Below are 23,907 nucleotides of genomic sequence, written 5' to 3'. Positions count from 1 at the left end.
AACAAATAGGGGAAGAATGTGGCCGGACATTTATTCGAGCTCAGATACGGCAAGCTTGCCCTTTAACCATAAACAAAGTCCATTTGCAAAAGGTATTTACGAAACTCACTTAAATCCCGTTCGCTGATTCTGTAGGATCTTTGGAGTCGAGAAGTAAATGTCATTGCTAAATGGCCTCTCAAATACCTTCCTTCCTGGTTGCCCCGAGCTTGTCTCTCTATCACCCTTCTATTTAAACCATGTGCAATATGTTGGCAGAGGATGTCTCCAAAAATATTCCCATACCTTTACACATTCTAATCCTTTTGTACCCCCCATCCTAAAACCCTCAATAGAATTCCCTAGATTCTAATAACACAAAGAAGACACAATAGGGTGTGGGAGGGGGGGGGGGGGAGTACACATGCCACATATTGAGTATCAAATGTGACTTTTTAGCTCCACTCTTGGAACCAGTTTGTTTCTTCTTTTTTTGTGTGCTCCATTTTTTTTGCTTGTCATCTCAACATCAAAAGCTATTCCCAAAAGACGCTGGAACAACTCAAGCGTCAATCATGCTACAATATCCGACGACAGAGACTGTGTACTCTGGAAACGTCTAGAGTTATGTAATATGCATATTGAGTCATTATGATGGGACATTCCCATCAGCGCATGACAACATTTCTATTTTGCGTGTTTGTACGTTTTTAATCGCAAAATGGGTGACAAGGAGGGGCTATCTATTGTATCGAACATGTTTTAGAACGCACTTTGGGAGAGCAAGAGGAGCATGCAGGGGTTCTGAACGGGGGGGGGGGGGGGGTTACACCATAGAGAATGGTCACTAATGATGCCATTTCCTACATCTGCATGAGGTTTTCAAAAAATATTCCCGACAGTTATCTTTAACTCCGAGTAATTTTTTACTGGAGATTTACAAACAGGTCTGTCAGAAGGCAGATCATTCTGCAATGCCACTGACATGACAGACATGACAGACATTCCAATATTAGTAAAAACCCCTTCCTCTATTTAACCATTAACCATCCAAGGAGGGAGATGGCCTTGTTCTACATCTCTCGCTTCGTAGACTTCTTCTCGCATTTCTTATAAGACAACTCCCCCGTCACCGTCCAGCAATAATCATCTTGGTCTAAATCCTCCAATTTGTTTCTGCTACCCTCCTATGACAGCCTGTAAATCATGACATTCTCCTTGACTGCCACCGGGGGGGGGGGGGGGGGTAAAAGGGGGGGCAGAGAAATCGGAAAGGATATTGTCTCAGATCTGTCTCAGATCTGTTTTTGTATCGTATTGCTGGACGTAAATCTTTAGGTAAAATTTACAGCCCTATGGCTCAACGACCCAGAATTTTAGAAGCTTTCCTTCTGAACCCAGACCCATCGACATAATTTGTTTCATGTGAGATACATTTCTGGCGTGAAGACATGAATCCAAGTCGAAGACACAGACAATCTGCGTATCTATAATAAGAGGACACAATTGCTTTTGAGTGTACTCAGACAAAGATAGGTTTGTCAGATTTCAATATTGTGCGAGCAGCAGCCAAAAGTCATGGATCGTATAAAACAAAGAAATATTACAAAATTTACATCTATTTACGAATCCTGGCAAGACGCAAAGGCAGACCTACAAACCACATTGTAACAATACTGTTACCCTTGTAGGGTGCCCACATAGGTCCCATAGCAGGTCACGTTGGGTTTGCTATATACTTGGCTACATGTATATAATACCATAAGAGGAATTTATGGAAGCGTTGGGAATAAAGCCATAATTATGAGATGTAAATAATGACTTTCTTTTTCTCTTTCTCTCAGCGCCATTTATCGCACCCGTAGGAATTGATACATGCCGAAAGGGGCACTAATGGGGCAATAAAGGTATTTAGTCTTCAGCAATGACATAACCATCCGCAAGTGGATTCTTTTAGAATTTATGTCAATGTTGGCAGTCATGATACACAATGCCTTTCAGCTCAGCAGACAAAACACATTCATCCGAATTTTAAGTTAAAACAAGTCGCTTAACGGAAACAAGATAAGAAAGAGCTTGCCATATCCTGTTTTTTAAAAATCCATCAAATTAAAATTCACTATTATCCCCATTGACATGACGCCTGAAACTAGCACTCAAACGATTTAGAAACACAGACTGAATTTGAACGTACTTTCAGATTCACCTCAGCAAACACTAAAACATGCCGCAGTCAAATAAAAACAATGCCATATTCACAACATAACATTACTGGCACTTAACAGTTGTATAAACCCCTTATAAAACAGTCACCCATAACATCTGGAACTATCTACCGAGGGGGGGGGGGGGGGGGGGGTTGATTATCACCCCTGGCCCTAAAACGTTCACGTTCTGTACTTTCCTAAATTTTGAACCCGAAGGAATGCTGATAATTTTGCATCGCTTTTCGTTAAACTGGGCCAGACCATACCTCCATGGCCAGACCCTAGCAGATAAATACCGATACGTGTAAAATTAACGGTGAACCCCGTGTTTGAGACGCTAAACCGCCTAGAGGTATCCAATTCCACATGCCTCAGTTTTACAACATATACTAAAATGAGACCCGAATACCATGGTAACGGAGGACAAGGGCTAAAAACATGTCACATTGAACGGAACGTGACTTAGTGTTAAGGATGCTACTTCAAGATGTCCTCTGTCACTGTTTACGACACGGAAATGCTGGCAGCCTTTTTGATTCACGTAAACGGGGTCAAAACACAATTTAATTCCGACTTCTGTTGTGATTTGGAGCTGTCATTTACTTCATCTTTCCTGTCCAAACTTCAGTAGATTTGAAAAGGCTGCAACTCGATAATCAACAATGCTTACAGTCGCGGACATTCCACGTAGAGAGTCAATTATTTATCAAAATGTTAGAATTGAGTGCACCAAACATAAGGTTAAATATCAATTTATAAAACAAAACAAAGGCCTACTATATGCTCCCAATACCAATCACAAGTCCAAGATGTGAACATGACTCAAATCTGTTCTATTTTAGGGGCTTCATGGAACTGGTACCCGGTAGTCTATGTTCAGTGTTGATGATAATAGTGTTGTGACCAGTGTTGGGAATTGATATTGTAAAACTAAATTTGAAAATGAGTCCCGCACGGTTCATGCAAATCGAAATTTAATAATCCAACATTGGTGGTATCAGAGATTTCCTTTGAAACTCGGTCATTCTTATCGAATGAGTGAAGCAAGTCAGTTTAAACTAATGAACAGATAGTCTTTAGAAAATCGCCACAACCAACTTCCCGCTCCGATATTATCTCACTGACGTTGTGTCATACCAAGTGATCGAAAGTGCAAACATCTCAGAAAACTACAAAATGTTATACAAAACGGCACCGGGATCAATAAACCTGAGAATTATTTCCGTCTGAATTGTTGCCATCTTGAAGAAAATTGCACTTAGATTTGATCACAATTTGGCATTGCTTGAATGATCGAATGCAAACACATATAGTGTTAAAAGATGATACGATTTAAATCCATAAGACTCAACCAAAATCAACAGACTAACTACGGTCCTGTAATAGAAACAGTATTACATGGAGAAGATAATCAAGCGGTACAACCACTTACACTTGTCAACATTGCAAACTTGAATAATCGTCAGATAAATCTTAGACCGATGTCTGGCAAAGAACACTGGTTGCAAAACACGTCAGTTGAGATATTCAAGTGAAGTCTGCATATTATTAAAACTGAGGGGAGAAGTAATGATTTGTTTGCTTTGTGTGACTGCTGTTAGCCTGGTGTGTTGGCGAATAAACGTGTTTTGAAATCGGGCACAGCTAGCAAAACACCGGTATCGCACTAATAAACCTAAGCTGGTGAATTTGTTGTTCACGATTTCGAAGCACCGATTTATAGATAGATAGATATAAACGTTTATTCAATGTTGCAAATAGTGTATAATACAGAGTAATATGGACAAAATAAAAGTAAATATAAAATATATTAAAAGATGAAACAGTTAACAAAAGGCAACATCTAGGTCCGGGGAGAAGCACATCTTTTGTTCCCCAGCCTATGAACAGACAAACCCAAAAAACAGACAGACATTAAAAATACAGGACAACACTAACAGGACAAAATAGACAGGTGTAAGACAGAAAATAAAGCCGTTACAATTTCTACATACAAAAATAACCGAGTTTCTCTTCATTTCCATATCTACAAATGGTCAACAAAGTTTGTCCTTATTAGTATGTTCGAGGTTAGCCCTTAGCCAATAATGTCATCATGATTGTGACGTCATCGAGTGGGTATGATTTGGTACGATTTTTTTACAGCGCCGAAACAAGAATACTTTACGGAGCTATCTGAATAGCGCCCTCTAAATTAATCAAGAGAGAGACGCGAGAATACCATATAATTTGTATAAGAAACCCCAAACCTGATACCGATATACTATCAACAAGGAATAAGAAACAATTGCAACATAGACATCAACATCTGCATTTAAAACATCATGATATCCTTTTATTTAAAACTGATAAAAAACTAGCCCTCTCCAAGTTATGTCTTTGGCACCGCCCCCACCTACACTGAACATGGCAACAAACCCTCTTACTGGTTCTAAACTCAAAATCAATATTTGCAGGTGGGTGAAAGACATCATGAATTCAATGTGGTCCCGTTAAACAGCGCCCTCTGTGGTTATATTATAAAATGAATTCATACCGGTACAGTGCCACCAATAAATACAATAATAAACTATGTGTATCATCAAAATTACAATGAGTTAGGTAAAAATCTTGTTAATTTTTATTTGTACAAGTTGTTAACTTCATATTTTCGTTTCACTAACAGATCAAATGAAAGTGATGCAACTCAATTCATCATTATCATAAATTTCAACAGTTGATCAGTAAGTAAATCAAGAATAAGAAGTCAATTGATCTCATTCCTTTTCTTTCTTTTCAATTTCACCCTTAGCTTTAGTCCATGCACCATCCAAAGCACATTACAAATAGCTAGTGTAGTCTATTTGCAAGACACTGGCAGTAAGTTATTAAAATCATTGCTCAAAAAGATAACTTTGACGTACAATTTTCATACACATTTTTGTCATCTAACAACAGTTTAGTTCATGTTCAGCAGTAATAACTGATAGTCATACAGACCAATAAATGGCTCAAGGTAATAGTTAATTGTTAAGTCCATTAAATGAAAAATGAAAATATGAGCATCCTTTAATAATAAACAAAATTGTGCCTCAAAGTTTTGCCTCATAGTACTAGAGTAACTATCACATTCATGTTTTCAAATGAAATAGGCACGTCTTCAAGTCAATTAGTGCTTCACCAAGGCAGAGTCCTCTTTTTTTAGACTGGGTTTTTATGATTATTAAACACTTTGTGTACATTTCCGTTGAGTTAATAATTATGATAAGTTGCTCAGTTTTAAAGGGAAAGTACATGTTTGGTAATTACTCAAAATAAATATTAACTTAAAAACTGACTTGGTAACGAGCATTGGAGAGCTGTTGATAGTATAAAACATTGTCAGAAACGGCTCCCTCTGAAGTAGCATAGATTTTGAAGTAGAGGTAATTTCTCACTAAAATAATAATAAAAGACTTCTAGCTAGAAGTCTTTTATTCCTATCTGTCAAAGCACACACATTCGCCCAGCAAGGGTGTTTTTTCTTCCATCCTTTTCTCCCAACTCCGACGACCAACTGAGCTCAAATTTTCACAGGTTTGTTATTTTATGCATATGTTGAGATACACCAAGTGAGAACACTGGTCTTTGACAATTACCAATAGTGTACCTTCCCTTTAAACACTTTGTGTAGAAGGAAAGTGACGACTTAGGCATAACAAATCAAAGTAACATGGTGTGGCAGCTTATTGTAGTACAATGGAGGACGTTTTTAAATTAATTGGTTTTATGAAAGATGGAATCTTAAACCAAGTTTGGCAGTCATAACTTCTTTAATGATCATTCAGAGTCAATTACCTTCAGTGTATCCTCCTAACATCTTAAACATTGCCGAGTATAATTTCATGATGTAACAATGATGCCAAGTTGAATCAATCTGTGACGTATAAGTGTTAATGATGGCAGGCTTTCTATGCTGAGTACAGAGCCAGTTGTCAAGGTATAGTTACTGGTCTATTAAAGAAAAAGAAAAACAAAAGCTGACATATATTGCTAAGCAATTCTTGTGGTGACACAGGCACCAATTGCATCTCTAGCTGTATTTGGGACAGCATTCAAACCAACACCACATAAATGTCCAAAAGTCCCTGCATGGGACTGCATCTTCGGACACTCAAATGTTTTCAACAAACGTTTATTGCTGTCTAATCAATGAGGGCACTTTAGAACAATATTTGTGCATGGTACTTTACAACAAGTAGGATTCAGATAAAAATTAAAACAGTTTATTTTTTGGGTCTTTACCAAAGTATGACACAGGCCTGTTAGCTTCATTTTTGAAAGGGCAAGGGCACCGAGGCATTCTCTCCTTGGTAAAGGGCACCCTACAATGAAATTGTAAATTTCTACTGGAGCATTTCAAGGGCACCAAGGCAATCGCCTTCATTGCCCCTGTGAAGTATCAGGCCTGATGGCCATACCTTTAATTCGCTCCAAATATTGAAATTTGATATTTGGATCATAATAGTTGCTGGAGTTGAACTTCACTCACCTCATTAACATATGACAAGGAGTCTCCCCCTCTGAGGCTGGAACACTCATCAAAATGTCTCAACATTAATCAGAGATTTCTCAAACTCTTCTTTATTTATAAGACAAGGAGACAGCAAATCCTTGAACTCCTGCATGGGAAGGAGAGTGTTGTTGTTTGGCCCCAACTTCTTCTCCTGCAATCAAAACAACAATAACAACAACTTTTAAACATGCATTGAGCAAACAAAACCAATAAATTGTGGCGAACATTTCCCAGTTGAAAGGCCCCCATCGTCTATGGCATTGTAATTATGAATATGATTTTATTAAAAATCACATGGTTCACATTAAGTTAATGGAGGTATACCATAGTCATCCATATTGGACAAGCCTATCCAATATTAATTATTTTGCAAAATAGCTGATGGCACATGGTACATGTTCCACCAATCAAATGACAATGGATCTGTGTATTTGGTTTATTAAGTATCTTCTTTGTTTGAGAAGCTGAAACATTCTGTCTTAATCTTCTTTGTGAGGAACATTACCTTTCCAAGATACAAGATCCTTATGAAGCAATCTCCATTCTGATCTTGATACGTCTCAATAATTACATCAGAACAGAATCCAGGCCAGGCATCTTCAAAGATACCAACTGCAATAAGAAGTGGGATCAATGTTGTATCATGGACGGCATACAGGTGCATCTTGTCTTCACTGCAAAAGAGAAAGGGAAAGCCAAATAAAAAAGTTAAGACTTTGGTATTTGTGATCATGAAACTGTGTCTTTACATACACCTGTATAAGTAATTAGAAGTTGGAGACTGACTGCAGTTTGTTGATGAGTAGGGAATTTAGGTTGACTTTTTCCCCTGCCCATCGTCTCTGTAGATCCCAGTTCATTTCCAACTTCAAGACCAAGGGATCCAACTCCAAAATGGTATAACCAAGACTTATCATGGTTGATGTCAGTTGAATGGGGTCAACAGACCTTTATTTTGTAACATCCATTCATGCCATTTGCCAACCAATGATTGGCAAATTGTCTTTATAATCGATACATTCACTATGTATCAATATCAATTTGTGATATCCACGACTTCTCATCACAAAATGTTTGTCAATGGTTGTAAACAAACGTTCTATTGACCAACCTAAACTGATGTTGGCACATGATAAATCTTGTCTGCGCTATTATTGGAGTCAAGTTCTCAAGTTAGAAGGACTATCTTTACCTGCATTTATAACTCCCAAAGTGGCAGGATATGGACAAACAGCTTATATGTGACATCAGTGCAATAAGTCAATAGGCTAAACTCACCATGTTTTTGAAGTGACTCTCTCTATATTACTTAATATCAGCTGTAGAAGTGGTCCAATTGCATACTGTAGAGTGTCTGTACCTTTGCCTAGACTGTGACACGTGATACCAACTGCTGCTTTTTCTATTACACTAGCCAATGGTTCTAGAACTGCCGACAATGGAACATCATGAACCTATCAAAAAGAAAGAAAAGGTTGGAACCAAACAGTTTATAGTAGTATTAAACAAGCACAGTATGTGATATGTACACTTGGGGTGAGAGAGCTGACAAACAGAGGTGTTTAAACGGAGGATATAACCGCAGCCAGAAGTGTTTAATCACAGTTAGCATATGTGTGGCCCCTGAACCAGCATACAACTTGGATTTCTGACGCCATACCCTTGTTCATAATCATTACTTTGTATTTTATAATAACTAAACAATCTGAATTTATCCCCGACAGCTGGAGGGTTCTGAAGCTTTGTGAAATTTAGGGTAGTGGGTTATGACTATATTTAAGACAATTTTTAAACAAATTCCTATGAAAATATTTTTTTTGATCAAAACAATTACAACTAGACATTAGGTGTTTGTGAACAAACACAAAGCTGTTCCGTGTTCTTTTGCTTGGATTATGTGCTAAAATGACCAAGGAGTCTATAACTGAAAACAAGTTTGAACATGTTGAATAGTGTCTTGAGTTATGGTGCCACTTCCGGTTGACCCGGAAGTAGAGGTCGACATGGGGTAATGGTAACCTAATGCTAACTCCAATGCCAAAGGAGTCTCTAACTGAAAAAAGTTTGAAAATCGATATTGTCCCACTTTGGGTTGACCCGGAAGTAGAGGTCAAGTTGAGGTCACGGTTTTTTGCAATTTATCTCCAATCCCCAAGGAGTCTATAACTACCAACAGTCTAAAAATCGGCAGTGTACTTCTTGAGATATGGTCCCACTTCCAGTTGACCAAGAAGTAGAGGTCAACCTGAGGTCACGGTTTTTCAAAGTTTATTTTTAACGCCTTAGGGGTCTAAAACTTTAAAAAGTTTGAAAATCGGTTGTACAGTACTTGAGATATGGTCCCACTTCCGGTTGACCTGGAAGTAGAGGTCAACTTGAGGACACGGTTTTTCAAAATTAATCTAATCTCCAATCCCCAAGGAGTCTATAACTCTGTTAAACGGCTTTGTACTTCTTGAGATATGGTGCTTCAAAGATTTCCCAATTAAATATGCAAATATGGGTCACGTGGTTAATTAATTACGATTTTAAAAATTTGTTGGGGTCGGTGGTTTGATGTTTGATCGAGTACGATTTGATTTCACAGAATTCTTAACCACCAAACTCTGCGCTTATGATCACCATTTTCCGCTTACTGTGTTTTTCAAACATCATCATGTCATGCATGCACACAGGTTATGTTGGGCTAACAATTGAGAAAAAGAAAAGGCAACACTATCGATATAAAGATAAGAATCTAACTTAAATATTACACAAAATAAATATTTTTTTAGTTTTGGGGGATAACAAAAAATATTGTAGTCGTACAGACATTTGAACTCGCAGGTATCAGATATGTAATCGCGACTGATGACCACTAGGCTATAAGGGCCAATGCATAAATAAAGGGTTTACATGTGTCTATCTATCAACAGAGGGGAATATGATCCGGCGAAATAATTCTCGTTTCATGATTTTGCGAACATCGTCACTAAATATGAACTGCTAACGACTATAACTTTTAAGTAGGGTTGAAATGTAGTATTAGATGCCTTTAGGGGTTTTTGACGACGACCTCGTCGTCGTCAAAAACCCATATTTAAATTACGCACGTTCGTCCTGGACGACGCCACCTCGGAGTCTAAATTTGAAATTTTTTTACTCATTTCTCAAAAACTACAACACCACATCAAGTAATATTTTAAGGGAAGCTTTCAACTGTCATTATCTTCAATCTGTTTTTAAACAGTTTGAAGATAATGACAGTAAAGTTTAGTGTAATTCTGTGGACACCATGGTATGTCGTCGTCGTCCAAAATCCCTATTTATATACGCACGTTCGTTAAACGAAAACCCTAAACCTTCGTGTATAAAGTATATTGGTCCAGAACTCAGTTACGAAACGAAGAAACAGGGACTGCGCTGTGGTCCAGAACGTAGGTAGAAAAACAAGAAAAAGAGACTTGAGTAGACTCCTCTCAAGAAGTCACAACTCATGATAGGTACATACTGAATTGCATTTACCATAGAGAATGTTTAACAATAAAATGGAAGCGACTGCATCCAGTTATATTCAAATGCGTAGACTCATCTCAAGAAGTCACAACTCATGATAGGTACATACTGTATGTCATTTACCAAAGAGAATATTTAACAATAACATGGAAGCGACTGCATCCAGTTATATTCAAATGAAGATTACGTGGCTAAATTAATTAAGATTTTTACTTTTGTTTACATTTAGAGTAAAGCTTATGTTCTAAGCTTCAATTTGGTATATGATTTCACTCTTTTGAAGTTATGGTCTAGGAGAATAGACTTAAATAAAGAGCGTGTACAAATGCAATGGGGTTTTGGCGAGAACAAGAATAATAATAATAATAATAATAATAATAATAAAAATAATAAAAATCTCGACGAAAACAATACCTGTTCCGACGGTATTCCTGAAGAAAGAGCTTGACAAGTTAAGTGAATGCACTGAGATTAGTGAGCGAAATGCCTATGAGAGGCAGAAACAAGATTTAAGTTTCATTTATCAAATTTCCATTAACATGGATAGCAAAATAACGGATAAATTGCGTACCAGTGGCGAGGGGGCAAAACTAGCAGAATTTTGTTCTCAAAATTCTTCGTCTCTATAAAAGTTATCAAAAACCAGGCCTCGGCGGGTTTAAACTTCCAGCGGGTTTAAACTTCTAGTTTAAACCCTCTTCACCACACATTTATTCCCTTAATACATGTATACATGTATGCGCTTTTTCAAAACCTCAAAATGTTAGTAGGCTTATAGAGAAAGCAAATCCCCACATACCATCCAACGCTTAAGCCCGGTTCACACTTCCTGCAAAATTTTGAAGTCACAGGGCTGTTTTAGCAGCGAATGTTTCGCAGGTGTTGAGCAAATTTCAACTGTTGCGAATAATTCTTTGCAAATTTGTGACGTCAACATTCATATCCCATTCGCAGAAAGTATGAACCAGGCGTTACAAACCCCAGGCACCCCCCAATGTGGCTATGCTGCTGCACAAGCCTAAACTTAACTTTTTACTTTACCTTTCTAGCACTTATTCCGTCTCTCACTGACACTAAATCTAAATGGACATCCTCATTCTGCTCTAGAAGTTCCTGTATTTGCAATCGGACATGTCGTACACCAGGAACAACATCAGTGTTCTTAACCGTCTTGAAGAAGTTGTCCATGAGTGGTTTGGAATGTTGATAATTTGGATAAAGGATTTCTGTTGAGGAATGATCCACATGAATCCTTGGTGACTCTGTAAATCAAGGAAACAAAGAAAGTATAAAAAGTAACTCTGAAAAAGGAGAGAACTATCTTGTAAGTTATAGACCCAAACTATCTTAAATTTCTCATTTATTGCCCACAGTACACAAATTCCACTCTGATTCGTTCAAATATACTATACTCCAAACATGCTGAGAGAGGGTGCATTATGCAGTTGATCAAAACACAGAGGCAAACCCCTTCTCTTTGATGATAAAATGTCCCGAGTGTTGTGTGTGCATTATACACCAACCATATCTTTGCCAGCGAAATCGGCTGCAAACAATGACAATGAATGTTTTATTGCAACTCTGCAAAGTTGAACACACCCCCCGGACATATTTTTAGTGTCTAGTAAAAAGCCAAGATTACTTGAGAATCTTACCATTCTGCTTGGTGCTGAGGCTGTCTCCATAAAGGCCACCTAAAACACAGGAAAGGGACTTTATATTCCTGTTGATGTTGGTTGAGCGCATACTGGGGAAGTTAAGAGATAGAAATCAAAAAATAGTTAATGGCCTGACGTTTCGACCCTAGCAGAGTCTTTCTCGAAGGCTAAATGACAACACAACAAGCATGAACAGGTAACTAAGTGAAACATAAGGCAATGAGAGAAAGAAAGAACAAACTGTGAAATACAACCAACAAATAAGACAAAATGTAACAAGAAACCAGGGAGGTAAGGAGGATCACCAAAGGGATACTGCAACAGAGGAATATAGATGAGAAAATAGAATTAGCTGTTGCAAACAACTTACCAACCAAATCGACCGAGAGTATAAATGCAAAAAATAGTTAATGGCCTGACGTTTCGACCCTAGCAGAGTCTTTCTCGAAGGCTAAATGACAACACAACAAGCATGAACAGGTAACTAAGTGAAACATAAGGCAATGAGAGAAAGAAAGAACAAACTGTGAAATACAACCAACAAATAAGACAAAATGTAACAAGAAACCAGGGAGGTAAGGAGGATCACCAAAGGGATACTGCAACAGAGGAATATAGATGAGAAAATCGAATTAGCTGTTGCAAACAACTTGTTGGTTGTATTTCACAGTTTGTTCTTTCTTTCTCTCATTGCCTTATGTTTCACTTAGTTACCTGTTCATGCTTGTTGTGTTGTCATTTAGCCTTCGAGAAAGACTCTGCTAGGGTCGAAACGTCAGGCCATTAACTATTTTTTGCATTTATACTCTCGGTCGATTTGGTTGGTAAGTTGTTTGCAACAGCTAATTCTATTTTCTCAGATAGAAATCAAGTAAGACCTTTTTATTCGTTTGTGTTATTCTTAGATGCCTGTGGGAGACATTGTTTGTTTGTGAATGGGTTACCAAAGATAAGAAGTCGATAAATTAAAGAAAGAAAACCCAAACAGCATTTCAACACTCAGAATATGAACAGCAGGAAACCCTTTTCTACTTTCCTAAGATCTGTCTAAAATGTATCCAAAAAAGATCAAGCGATATAGTTTAGCATGTCCCATTCATGACATTTTTACTTGTGTCACTGAGCAAGAGGCTCAACTATAATTGCTTCTCCTAACCAAGAGGTAAATAGGTACTAGTAATGGCGGAGATGGTTTGTGTAATTGTTTGAGCTTGGTCTCTACATATACACTTGGTAGTGCTGCCTGTTTACTTCAAATAAAGCAGAGTTGGTTTAAGAAAGTAAATAAATGGCCCAGCAGTGGCCCAGTGAGTACAATGGCCATTTCTGGAACCATGGCTTGGGTGTAGGCTGCGGCTTAGGCTTTCGGTTATTTAGAAAACACTTGCATTTGGTATGAGGGCTTTCAACAGAGAGACAGATCCTAAGCCAGAGCCAAGCCAAAGACATGGCTTAAAAAAGGACTTGTCTGGTCAAAAGACGACACCCTTATTTTGTACACTACTTACAATAATTCATTGCTACTGAACTCTGGAGATAAGAAGTTACATTTCTCAATGTAGTGTTTCTTGAAGTATGTTCCAAGTTCATAACTTTGGTTCATTCCTAACACCGTCAGCTGTCCTCTTGTAGCTCCACCCTATGAAAACACAAGATAAAGATTTGCCAGCATTGCATTCAAAGCCAAATGGTTAAAAACTGTGACGTTCCTTGTGACAATCTATAGCTGTATTAATAAATCATGAAGGAAAGTCTTTTTGGGTCAGAAAACTGATAGAAGGCCTATGAAAAACCTATTAAAATAAGTTGTTGTAAACTCGGTGGACCCTGGTTCAAACCCACCTCTGACACAGAGCTTTGCATGTGGATTTGATTTTCAGTCACTTCCTGATTGCATGACTTTCCTTACTCCTACATGTAGAACTATGCGGTTTTCGTTACTCTCACGACATGTAGGAGTCTGCTTTTTTTCTGGTTCTTTTATAAAGTTTTAATTTTTCTGAATGCAAATCTTTTTTTTCTTTTTTTTCTTTTGCCAAAATTAGGCTATGTGTCCTTTGAACTCTCATTGGCCCTGTGGGTGACAGAAAATCCACTCCGCAATCTCAAAAATACTTAAAAATGATAAATTCTTACCGTAATTCAGTCCCAAACTACTCCGTTTTACCGCTTCACTACAAATGCTGATTGTCCCCGATCGTGTGCGTATTTTTTTCCCAGGACAAACGTGGAGAGTTATCTCCAAATGTTCGTCTTGTAAAGAATAAATACCTGATCCGTGCTTTGTGTACAAAAATATGGGCGCGCGTCTGGGAACTATTCTTCGTAGCGAAACAAAACCGCATAGTTCTGGAGTAGGCTTTCCTCAAATTGACATTTTCCTAAAAACTGAGTTCTCAGTCATCTTGAACTCTTCATTCATCGGTTACAGAAGAAATGGAAATTCCTTAGTTACATTACCAGAACGCCGAATATTATAATTACACTTTGACTTACTTTAAATGCGTTTGCTTGATATGATTGTTCAATCGGGGAGTGATGAGGTCCAGATTTGCCGTCCAAAGAGAATATGTCATACTCTACTTTATGATGATCTTCTTCCACACACATTTCTTTGTCCCAATTTGCCTGCAGAAACACAGAAGCTTTTCATGAAGTACAGTTTTATTTGACCTAGTCTTTTCTTCTTTCGTCTTCTCCTGATGAAGATGAGCAGATTTACTGAGTATACTGTTTGAAACGTCGTGACCAAACCGGCACTTTTCAGAGCCAACTCAATGGTTGTACCTGCAAGTTCACTATGTATTTATAGTTTCCTCTTAGTCCATGATCATGTAGTCTTACTTACTTATTTTTTTAGAAAAAGTTTCCGTATGACGCCACCACTTTTTCATTCGCTATGAAATACTAATACTATAGTATCTAATTTACCTCAATGAGACATCCCTTTTTGTAAAAATGCGTGAAAAAGTGGCGACACCTTATCCCTTTTTTCATTTATTATGATTTGTTAAAAATTTCAATGAGTAAAAAGAAATGGCCGGATACGGAAATATTACCCGATTTAATTTAAAATATTATTAAAAATCTCTATTTTAGGAATTCGAAAAGTAAGATTTGTTGTCATTCAAAACAGTTTTTACAGTTACACGAACTCACTTCTTCAATTCCCGGTGTTATCCTAATCGGAGTTCTGGCACCATGTCTGAAGAAAATCAACACCAACTTCAGTTGCATGCCAGGTTGGTCCAAAGTCTCCATAGACTCTTCCCTGATGTCTGAGCTCAAGAAACAGCCATTTCTTGGGAGGTGTTTACGATCGTTACCTTGCATTTTGAGTATCAATTTTGATGCAATTGCAGAACTTTATCTTACATAATACAATACAGACCATTACAATGAATGATTTAATCATTATTCGTCGATTGGCAATACCCTTCACTTACATTCAACGCTTGAGGGCGCTCGGTTCTTAGACGCGCGCCACCACGGGGTGCACCTTTTTTTTTTATCTGTGTGGGTGAAACTTCCATAGAAAATAATTGCAATGCTAGGTAATTTAAATACTCAAACAAATAATTTAAAGTCTCTCAGCCTCTTGAAACACAATTTTTGGTCAGCCATTCGGAATATTTGCTAATTACCATATATAAAAAAAACACCACAACCGACTTGCTGCCAGTTTCCATGAGGCATTTCTCCCATCCTCAAAAGTTGAAGCACAAAGCCCAAAGTACACAATCTATTAATTGCATGACCCGAAAAACGTTATTATTCAAAAGATTGTGATGACACAAAAAGATAATCAGCTTGGCGCATGATTGTTGGCCTATTTATTGTGGTGGAACCCAATTGGGTTAGTTAATAATGTAATGGGCTGTCAGAGGCGACATGGGGGGCCGGGGGGGGGGGGTCCTGATTTGGAAGTTTATTCCAGAGTTTGGATACTGAGAACTTAAGGCTCTAGATCAGCAAAAGTGATGTGACTTGTTCTTGGCTCAACAAAGTATGGTGAACAGGTCAGGAGCTATTTGATCGAAGTTGTCTCCGCCCAACACCACTTGTAGCATGTCCCTGAGCAGGCCGTGCTGGAATTCGCTCTAATCGATTGATTATAGGGACAAAATCTTCTGCTTGCCACTATAGTTAATTTTTTAGATTAGGGTTCTTTTTAATTTAAACTTTAACCGACTATCAAAATACAATAGGCCTATTATGCACAATAAAACACATTGACAATAAAACAATTGCATCATGTTTTGAAACTCATTCGAATCAAGCTTATATTATTGTTTAGCTCCGTAGGCCTAGGCCTACATGTCAATGATGAAAGTGCAATAAATCAAGATAGGTCTGCATTCGGACGAAGTTTTTTGTTTTGTAATGATTTCCTTCGAACACGTAATATTATTTTCCCCCGATTTGTTGTACCTATTAAAATAATATATCTCTTCATAAACTCAGTAGGCCTATTTTGTCAATAAAAGTGTGCAATCATAAATCAGAATCATAAACCCAGCTGCAAATGCACTTCACAACAAAATCATCACATTCTTGGACCCAGTTTTCGTATGAAAACTGCCTTAGGGTCGTCTCTATAGGTTGAAAATGATCGATCTTCTCTCTCCACCATAAACCTTTCTCAGTCAAGCGCAATAAGAATGGTCACTTTTTTACCCTTTGGTTTTGGCATGCGCAAGCAATCCTCACCTAAGTGGCCTGTCTATAGTTCATTGTTTAATCCTCTCAAACGCAGTCCATTCGTTCGTTGGATGATTCCATCGGCATTCTTCCCTAATAAAGTAGGCCCTACATACATAATATCACAACCTGTTTTCTTACCTAAACTTAAAACACTTTTGAAAGCAAACTCGTCGTTGGTATTAATTATTTAACTGGCAAAGAAACCAATAATGTCATAAAAGCAAGTAGTTCACGGAAGACTGAGGAAATAATATTATTGTTAGACAAGGGTGCTTGGAATAAATCAGAAACACAGAGATAAACCCCGATCTTACCCGATATGTTATTTGGGTTTTTGTGTAATGTTCTACCTATCCAACGGGACTTACGTCCAGATTCAAAAGACAAAGCAATTATGTTAAAATATTTTGCTCAAAATACACAATCATCGCGACCAGCCAGGTCGGGATTCGAACCCACACGCTGGGATTGAAAGAGCTTGCACGATGCGCTTGACTGTGGATCAGCCACGATGTAGGTACATGTATACACATTTTACACCGTTGTTGATTCCTTAACTGTCGACTGGTTTTCCTTAGATGAAACCTTAGAATAATTCCCAGCTCTCTTTGTCAGCTCATTCCCTGACGGTGTTGGTTTCGGTGTAAATGGGCCTTTAAAAATGGCTGACATATCAAAGCCTTTGTTCTCTGTGGATAAGTCAAAGGATTCAAAATGTACGTTAACTCTCTTCGTTAAAACATTATGTCAAATTCTAATAACTGTAAAATATGAATGCATTGGTTACTGCGATGGCATTCCTCTAAAACAAATTAGCTGTTGGCCCAATGCACCGTGACGTCATCACCATTAAATGGTTTGATTACGCCATTTTGTGGGTAATTTTCCTTGTGTAGGCCTACACACGGTATAAAATCATACTGTATAGTGTATACTTAAATGTATATAGGCAAGGTGTACGTGTTTGCACCGGATCTTCACATGAAATTAACTAACAAAATGGCAGACCCATAGGCCTAGGCAGATTTATTTACGTACATTATTGTGTATTAACTTAGTCTGGCACTCTTGCCGGAACAGGTTTTGTTTTTGTTCTGATCGTTCATAGTTAAAAATCACAACAGTCTGAAATTTGAGCTGAAATGAAATAAGAGTCGAAAAAGCAAAGTGTTCTGTTTATCAAAAGACACACGACGCCTAGTTGATTTACTTATTTATTAATGTTTTTGTTTCTTTTTATTTGGGGTATTTTTCAGGGGGGGGGGGTGACAACTTTAAACAACTTTGTTTTCTTCACCGACACTTGAAACAGAGAAAGACTTACTTCCAAACTCTTCGCCATCCTTCATTGTTTCCAGCAAATGTTGGTTTAGAGTCTCAGGGAGTAGAAGTGATAGGAGACTCGCTACTAAACAGCAAACTCCGAAGACAACTAGAGGAAGAGGTTCCCAGTGCTTGCTGAGGATAACAATGACCGGGGCTAAGATGCTACTAATACGGGCAAACATTGACGACAGACCCATCCCAATACTCCTGACAAAATAAACATCAACGGAGAATTCAACAGTCGCATTCAACTTATTATTAATTTATGATAACAATGGGAATAAATTGTACAACGTAGGTTGGTCGCCTTAAGGTTGCATCACCCAATAATTTGCCTTATATTGATGTTAGAAAACACGATTTGAATAAAAGACAAAACTATTCTATTTAAGCCATGATGTTGTATTAAAGCTTTCATTTGAGACACTGAATGAAAACCCCCATGAAAGATTAGTGGTTATTATTATCTCCTAGTTAAACAGCTGCCATTTCGCATGCTACTGTTGACTCATTCACTTCTCGTCATCACAATGTTAAGGATTTCATGTCAATATTTATAATGCATGATGTTCCTTTAATCTTTGAGTGCTAATTAATTACCTAACAGGTGTTGGAAACAACTCAGCTGAGAATACGTAGATGATATTAAAAGAACCTGAGATGGCAAATTTACCAATCATTGCTGTACAGGCCCTCGCTACACCAGGTTCTGTAAACAAAAACAACAAACTACAATAACAAGAACAACTAAAAGCAAACAAACAATTACAAACCAAATTGTTTAAGTTACGACAATTAATTTTGTTTGTTAGCGCTTCTAAATAGCGGACCCATTCATACGTTTCTCTGGATTTAAAGTACACTGGTGATGAAGCTTGGTGTTAAAATCCGGTTGTTTGAGGCGTGTTTGAGGCGGTATACATTATTGTGTATGTTACATTCAATCGTTTTTTTTTTAACAAGTCACGATTTTTGTTTTAAACTGTAACTTACGGAAGATTGAGGAGATTGTACAAGCTGCTCCCCCAGAAAGCAAGTAGAGAAAGAGGGGAAGTCTGCGCCCCAATCTCTCAATGACAAACCAACTTGATAAATAGCCAAGTAACTCAACTGCACCGAATGCAAATGCAGCAACATACACATCGATACCAAGTGAAGAGGTTCCTAGAGAAAGGCCGTAGTATACAAGACTATTCACAAACCTAAATCAAAAAGTAAATTTTTATCTTTTAAGAAAAAGAAGAAAAAAAGCAGCAATATTATGTGAAGTGTGTTTCATTCGTCGGTGGCAGGGGTTAAGGCCTATTATGTCATATAAACCTTATCGTTTCAACACTCGCGCAGTAAATACCAAAGTATTTTACCAATGGCCTTATGTGTCCTACCTCTCTGAAATGTCAAAATGTTATATTTAGAAAGTCTGTTGATAACTGTTGACCGTTCTTTTTGACCATGTCCTTTCTCTCTAAATCCGCACTCCCTTAAAATAACCCCGGACAGAATATCGAATCCCACCACAGACTAAGCTTACTTCTGAGTCAGCATTGCCCGTTTTCTTCTCAAATTGACAGACGAAATGGAGTCAGATACTGACACTGCTGCAAAGGCTAAAGTTTGGGTCCGAAAACGGCTTGTGCTTACCAGAACCAAAAGATGCTTACCAGTTATAGAAGATGTTCATAGTTTTCTTCCGCATGTTTGGGGTTCTAAAGAGGTCAAGTTGGGTCACTTGACGAAAGAAACTGTGTGTAACCTGTCGAATAAATGTGTTTTGGTTTTAGTTTATGATTACACACGTGCGGGTAGAGGTCAGTATCTAGGCCAGGAAAGTCCAGGGCCAGTACGCAATTTGAAATTGTTGACAGAATTTCCATTTGTTATTAATAATAACAAAGATATCTTTATATTGAAAATGTTTAAATGTTTGAAGTTAACACATAGACCAAATCTGATGTTGTGAATTGTAGTCACCTGTTGGAATTCGTACATGTCCCAATCCTCAATGCTGAAAGATTATGAAAATTCATATAGGGGAAACTTTACATAATTATAAGAAAACTTATAAACTAAGAAGTTTTTCATCTTTCCAGATTAAAGGCAGTGGACACTATTGGTATTTACTCAAAATAATTATTAGCATAAAACCTTTCTTGGTGACGAGTAATGGGGAGAGGTTGATGGTATAAAACATTGTGCGAAACCGCTCCCTCTGAAGTGCTATATAGTTTTCCACAAATTTGATTTCGAGACCTCAGATTTAGAACTTGAGGTCTCGAAATCAACCATCTAAACGCACACATTTTCGTGTGACAAGGGTGTTTTTTCTGTTATTATTATCTCGCAAGTTCGATGACCGATTGAGCTCAAATTTTGACAGGTTTTTTGTTTTATGCATATGTTGAGATACACCAACTATGAAGGCTAGTCTTTGACAATTACCAATATGTCCACTGCCTTTAATAGAGTTTATTATAGTGTACCTCTTCTTGAGGAGTGTCTTGGTTGACAATCAGTTTATCAGGAACCTTTACACCGTTGTATTTGGCAATCTTATGAGTGATCTTCTCTGCTTGAGGTAATTTATTTTTACTGATCAGCCAACGAGGTGACTCTGGCAGAAATCTGGTTGAAGGTTTAAGTCAATTTATGAAACAGGGTAAATTGGTGAGAAATGGTAGTCATCAACTAGCTGCCTGTTACCGAATAAATTAAATGAAAGCCGAAACTACTGTATGAACAATTGAACTGATACAATGGTGTTAGAACCATATTAATAAAAAAATGTGTAGGCCTAAACAAATATCTCTTCTCAAAATGACAGTGGCGGCTTTCTTTAATACGGTCGAGATGGACTAGTAGAAAGCAACATTGTGTTCATAAGGGGAAACTATTTTCTAATCGTAAGAGAGAGTGGGTCGGGTCGCACTTGACATCATGTTTGTTTTTACTGTTAGCAAATAACTGAGTGATAACAAGATTAATAACTTACAGGAACAACAGGAAAAAAATGAACCGTGGAAACGATATAGCCATTTGCAGATGACGCCATTCTCTTATTGAATATGCTATTAATGATAGTAGGGCATAACCTATAGAGAAAAAAACAGCTACCAAGGTTCCCACCATGGTACGACTCTTGGGTCCAACAAGTTCCGTCACTATGGAGTCCCGACAAAAAAAGTACAAAGAAAGTGATTAATCAGTTTGATTCAGACAAAATAAAACATTAGCGAGGTTCAACACTATTTTGATACAGATTATAAGTGATTCACCTTGTCATGTTAATGTATAATAATTAGTTTTTATTCCTCTCAAATTCCTATAGAACTCAAGTTTTTTTTACGGCGTTCACCTTATTTATGATAATAATCGCAAACAATAATGTTGCGTTATTTAAATTGCGATATAACTCAAGAGTGTACAGCTATATCAAGCAATAGTTTTAATATAAACGATGGCGATATGATGCAAAGTATACGGCGACATAATGCCGTGAAAAAAACCTGGGTTTTCTAGTAGGAATTGGCAGACATAAAGGATATTGTCCTATGAAGTTGCAGAGTCGGGACTCAACATGTTGCGTTCAAACAGAAAAACTTAACTTAGTGGCACCAATAGACCTTGTGTTTACATATTACTTGGTTTGTAATTATACAAAATGGAAATTATTATGATAACTGCATTGAAACGAGTCAAGAGTGTCAAACTATTTACCTAAAACAAATGCGATAAGGTAACTTCCATCTGAGGCAATGATAAAGCGAAGAATGGTATACGAAGTGAAGCTGGACACAAAACTCGTTGCAACGGTAGCTGTGCATGACATTACAAGAGTCAGGAAAAATGCAGTTCGCCTTCCAATCCTGGAATATAAATAGCCCCCCCCCCCCCCCAAAAAAAAAAATACATATCAATAAACACAAACGAACGAACGAACGAACGAACGAACGAACGGACGGACGGCCGTTCGGACGGACGGACGGACGGACGGACGGACGGACGGACGGACGGACGGACGGACGGACGGACGGACGGACGGACGGACGGACGAACGGACGGACGGACGGACGGACGGACGAACGAACGAACGAGCGAGCAAGCAAGCAAGCAAGCAAGCAAGCAAGCAAGCAAGCAAGCAAACAAACAAACAAGCCAACCCAATAGCAGCCCAATAATTGAAACAAAGGATGATAAGGGAAGACTTATTTTTAAGCAAAAGTCCCACAAGAGTACAAAAACGGTATAACCTCCCATGTGTCGATTTCACAAAACTTAAGATTAATCTTAGGACTTAGGACGAGTCCCAACCCTGCACTGTAGCATGCAGACCTTAAGATTAATCCTAAGTTAGGACGAGTTACTCGTCCTAATTCGAGATAAGACGAGTCCTAACACAATGTTCACAGATTTCCATTAAAGACACTGGACACTATTGGTAATTGTCAAAGACTAGTCTTCACAGTTGTGTATCTCAACATATGCATAAGATATGGAACACCATAATAAGATAACAAGCCTGTGAAAATTGGAGCTCAATCGGTCGTCGAAGTTGCGAGATAATACTGAAAGAAAAAACACCCATGTCACACGAAGTGTGTGAGTGCTTTCAGATGCTTGATTTCGAGACCTCAAATTATTAATCTGAGGTCTCGAAATCAAATTCGTTGAAAATTACTTCTTTCTCGAAAACTACATCAGAGGGATCCGTTTCTCACAATGTTTTATACTATTAACCTCTCCCCATTACTATCAATATCATGATAATAATTATTTTGAGTAATCACCAAAAGTATGCCTTTAAATGTAACAAATAATTTGCATTTGTGTTCGGAATAATAGTTTTTTATTTTTAAAGAGTTATCAACAATGGATAAACCGGTTATAATAATACCACTGTTTGACACACCAATAATGATCAGCATGCTAGCCCCACTCACCAGTCTGAAATAGCACCCCATAGTAAAGAACCAAACAGGACACCAGCAAAGTAGACAGATTGCGCAATACCAGGGAGGTCCCCACGGGAGCAAACCAAGTCAAACTATGGAACAAACACAGCGAGATAGATTTGTTAATACAATTAGTGTTTTTTTTCTTCAAGATATCTGTAAGATATAGGCTAAAATAAATAGTTAAAGTGTTAGTGTGCTGAACCTTACACAATGCTTTGTCTTAGTTTAGCCTGAGGTTTATATTTAACTGTTTTTATTGCAAATCCAAACAAATCAACACCATCCCCCGATTAATACACAATGCGAATAATCATGTTTATATGCCTAAATAACGGCATGATTTGAATTAGTTTTGAATACATTAATGTTACTAACTGACCTCCTGAATGATTGTCGTCTTATACTGAGTTCGATCGTATTCCCATCCAATGTCGCAGTTAATTGTCCCTATTGGTGTCCCATGGTGTCCAGACGTTGCGTTGACATCCAGTACAAACTCATAACGCTCACATTTCGAGTATATGACATTTCCTTCTTTGTTGACAGTAGAAGGTATGGTAATGAATTTCTGCTCATCCAAACACTCTTCCGCTTCTTGTTGGAAAGAACAGTTGAGTGATAGGTATTCCGGCACTGCACACCAGTGGTCTGTTTTTGCCGCCAAAAACACTTGTCCGATAGCATGCCATGCAGATGGGATTGCCACAAACCAAAGTGTTAAACAAATAATCTTCTGGTACTTCCCAAAAGGACCAACTTTGGCCAGAATATTATCATACTCTATAGTCATGTTGATTGGTTATCAAAAAGTACACTGCTACTCGGTGTTTGCGACTGTTATGCCCAAAGCGACTGTTATGCCCAAAGAGTACTTAATAGCTACGAGCTGAACAGGCCACCGCTGGCAAAACTGAGCTGTCGTCAATGGAGGTTTAAATTCTTTATTACTGTATGAACCAATCAGTTGCAAATACCGTAGATGTCTGAACAAGGCAGTGATAGATTATCATACCACTTGTTGATTGGTTCGTGGTTTACCGTTCTTGTGTAAA

General features: G+C 37.9%; 2 protein-coding genes across 2 annotated transcripts; both read right to left on the bottom strand.

The window, feature by feature from the left end:
* Positions 1–5,938: 5,938 nt before the first annotated feature.
* LOC117288255 (lysophosphatidic acid phosphatase type 6-like) lies at positions 5,939–15,291 on the bottom strand. Its single transcript, XM_033769038.1, has 9 exons — positions 15,033–15,291; positions 14,370–14,501; positions 13,382–13,512; positions 11,871–11,962; positions 11,257–11,477; positions 7,999–8,174; positions 7,226–7,394; positions 6,697–6,871; positions 5,939–6,158 (listed from the first exon to the last, which is right to left on the bottom strand). The coding sequence occupies exons 1-8, from the start codon at positions 15,204–15,206 to the stop codon at positions 6,746–6,748; spliced, it is 1,221 nt and encodes a 406-aa protein (XP_033624929.1). The 5' UTR covers positions 15,207–15,291; the 3' UTR covers positions 5,939–6,158; positions 6,697–6,745.
* A 1,754-nt stretch (positions 15,292–17,045) lies between these two features.
* Positions 17,046–23,710, bottom strand: LOC117288582 (organic cation transporter protein-like). The gene is made up of 10 exons (XM_033769493.1): positions 23,235–23,710; positions 22,841–22,944; positions 21,618–21,766; positions 20,893–21,061; positions 20,384–20,525; positions 19,565–19,656; positions 18,897–19,105; positions 18,504–18,612; positions 17,902–18,110; positions 17,046–17,266 (listed from the first exon to the last, which is right to left on the bottom strand). The coding sequence occupies exons 1-10, from the start codon at positions 23,643–23,645 to the stop codon at positions 17,112–17,114; spliced, it is 1,749 nt and encodes a 582-aa protein (XP_033625384.1). The 5' UTR covers positions 23,646–23,710; the 3' UTR covers positions 17,046–17,111.
* Positions 23,711–23,907: the final 197 nt, after the last annotated feature.

The sequence above is a fragment of the Asterias rubens genome, chromosome 3, assembly GCF_902459465.1.
Source record: "Asterias rubens chromosome 3, eAstRub1.3, whole genome shotgun sequence".
NCBI lineage: Eukaryota > Metazoa > Echinodermata > Asteroidea > Forcipulatida > Asteriidae > Asterias > Asterias rubens.
Note: the sequence above shows the minus strand (reverse complement) of the source record. Positions and strands in the feature narration are given on the sequence as shown.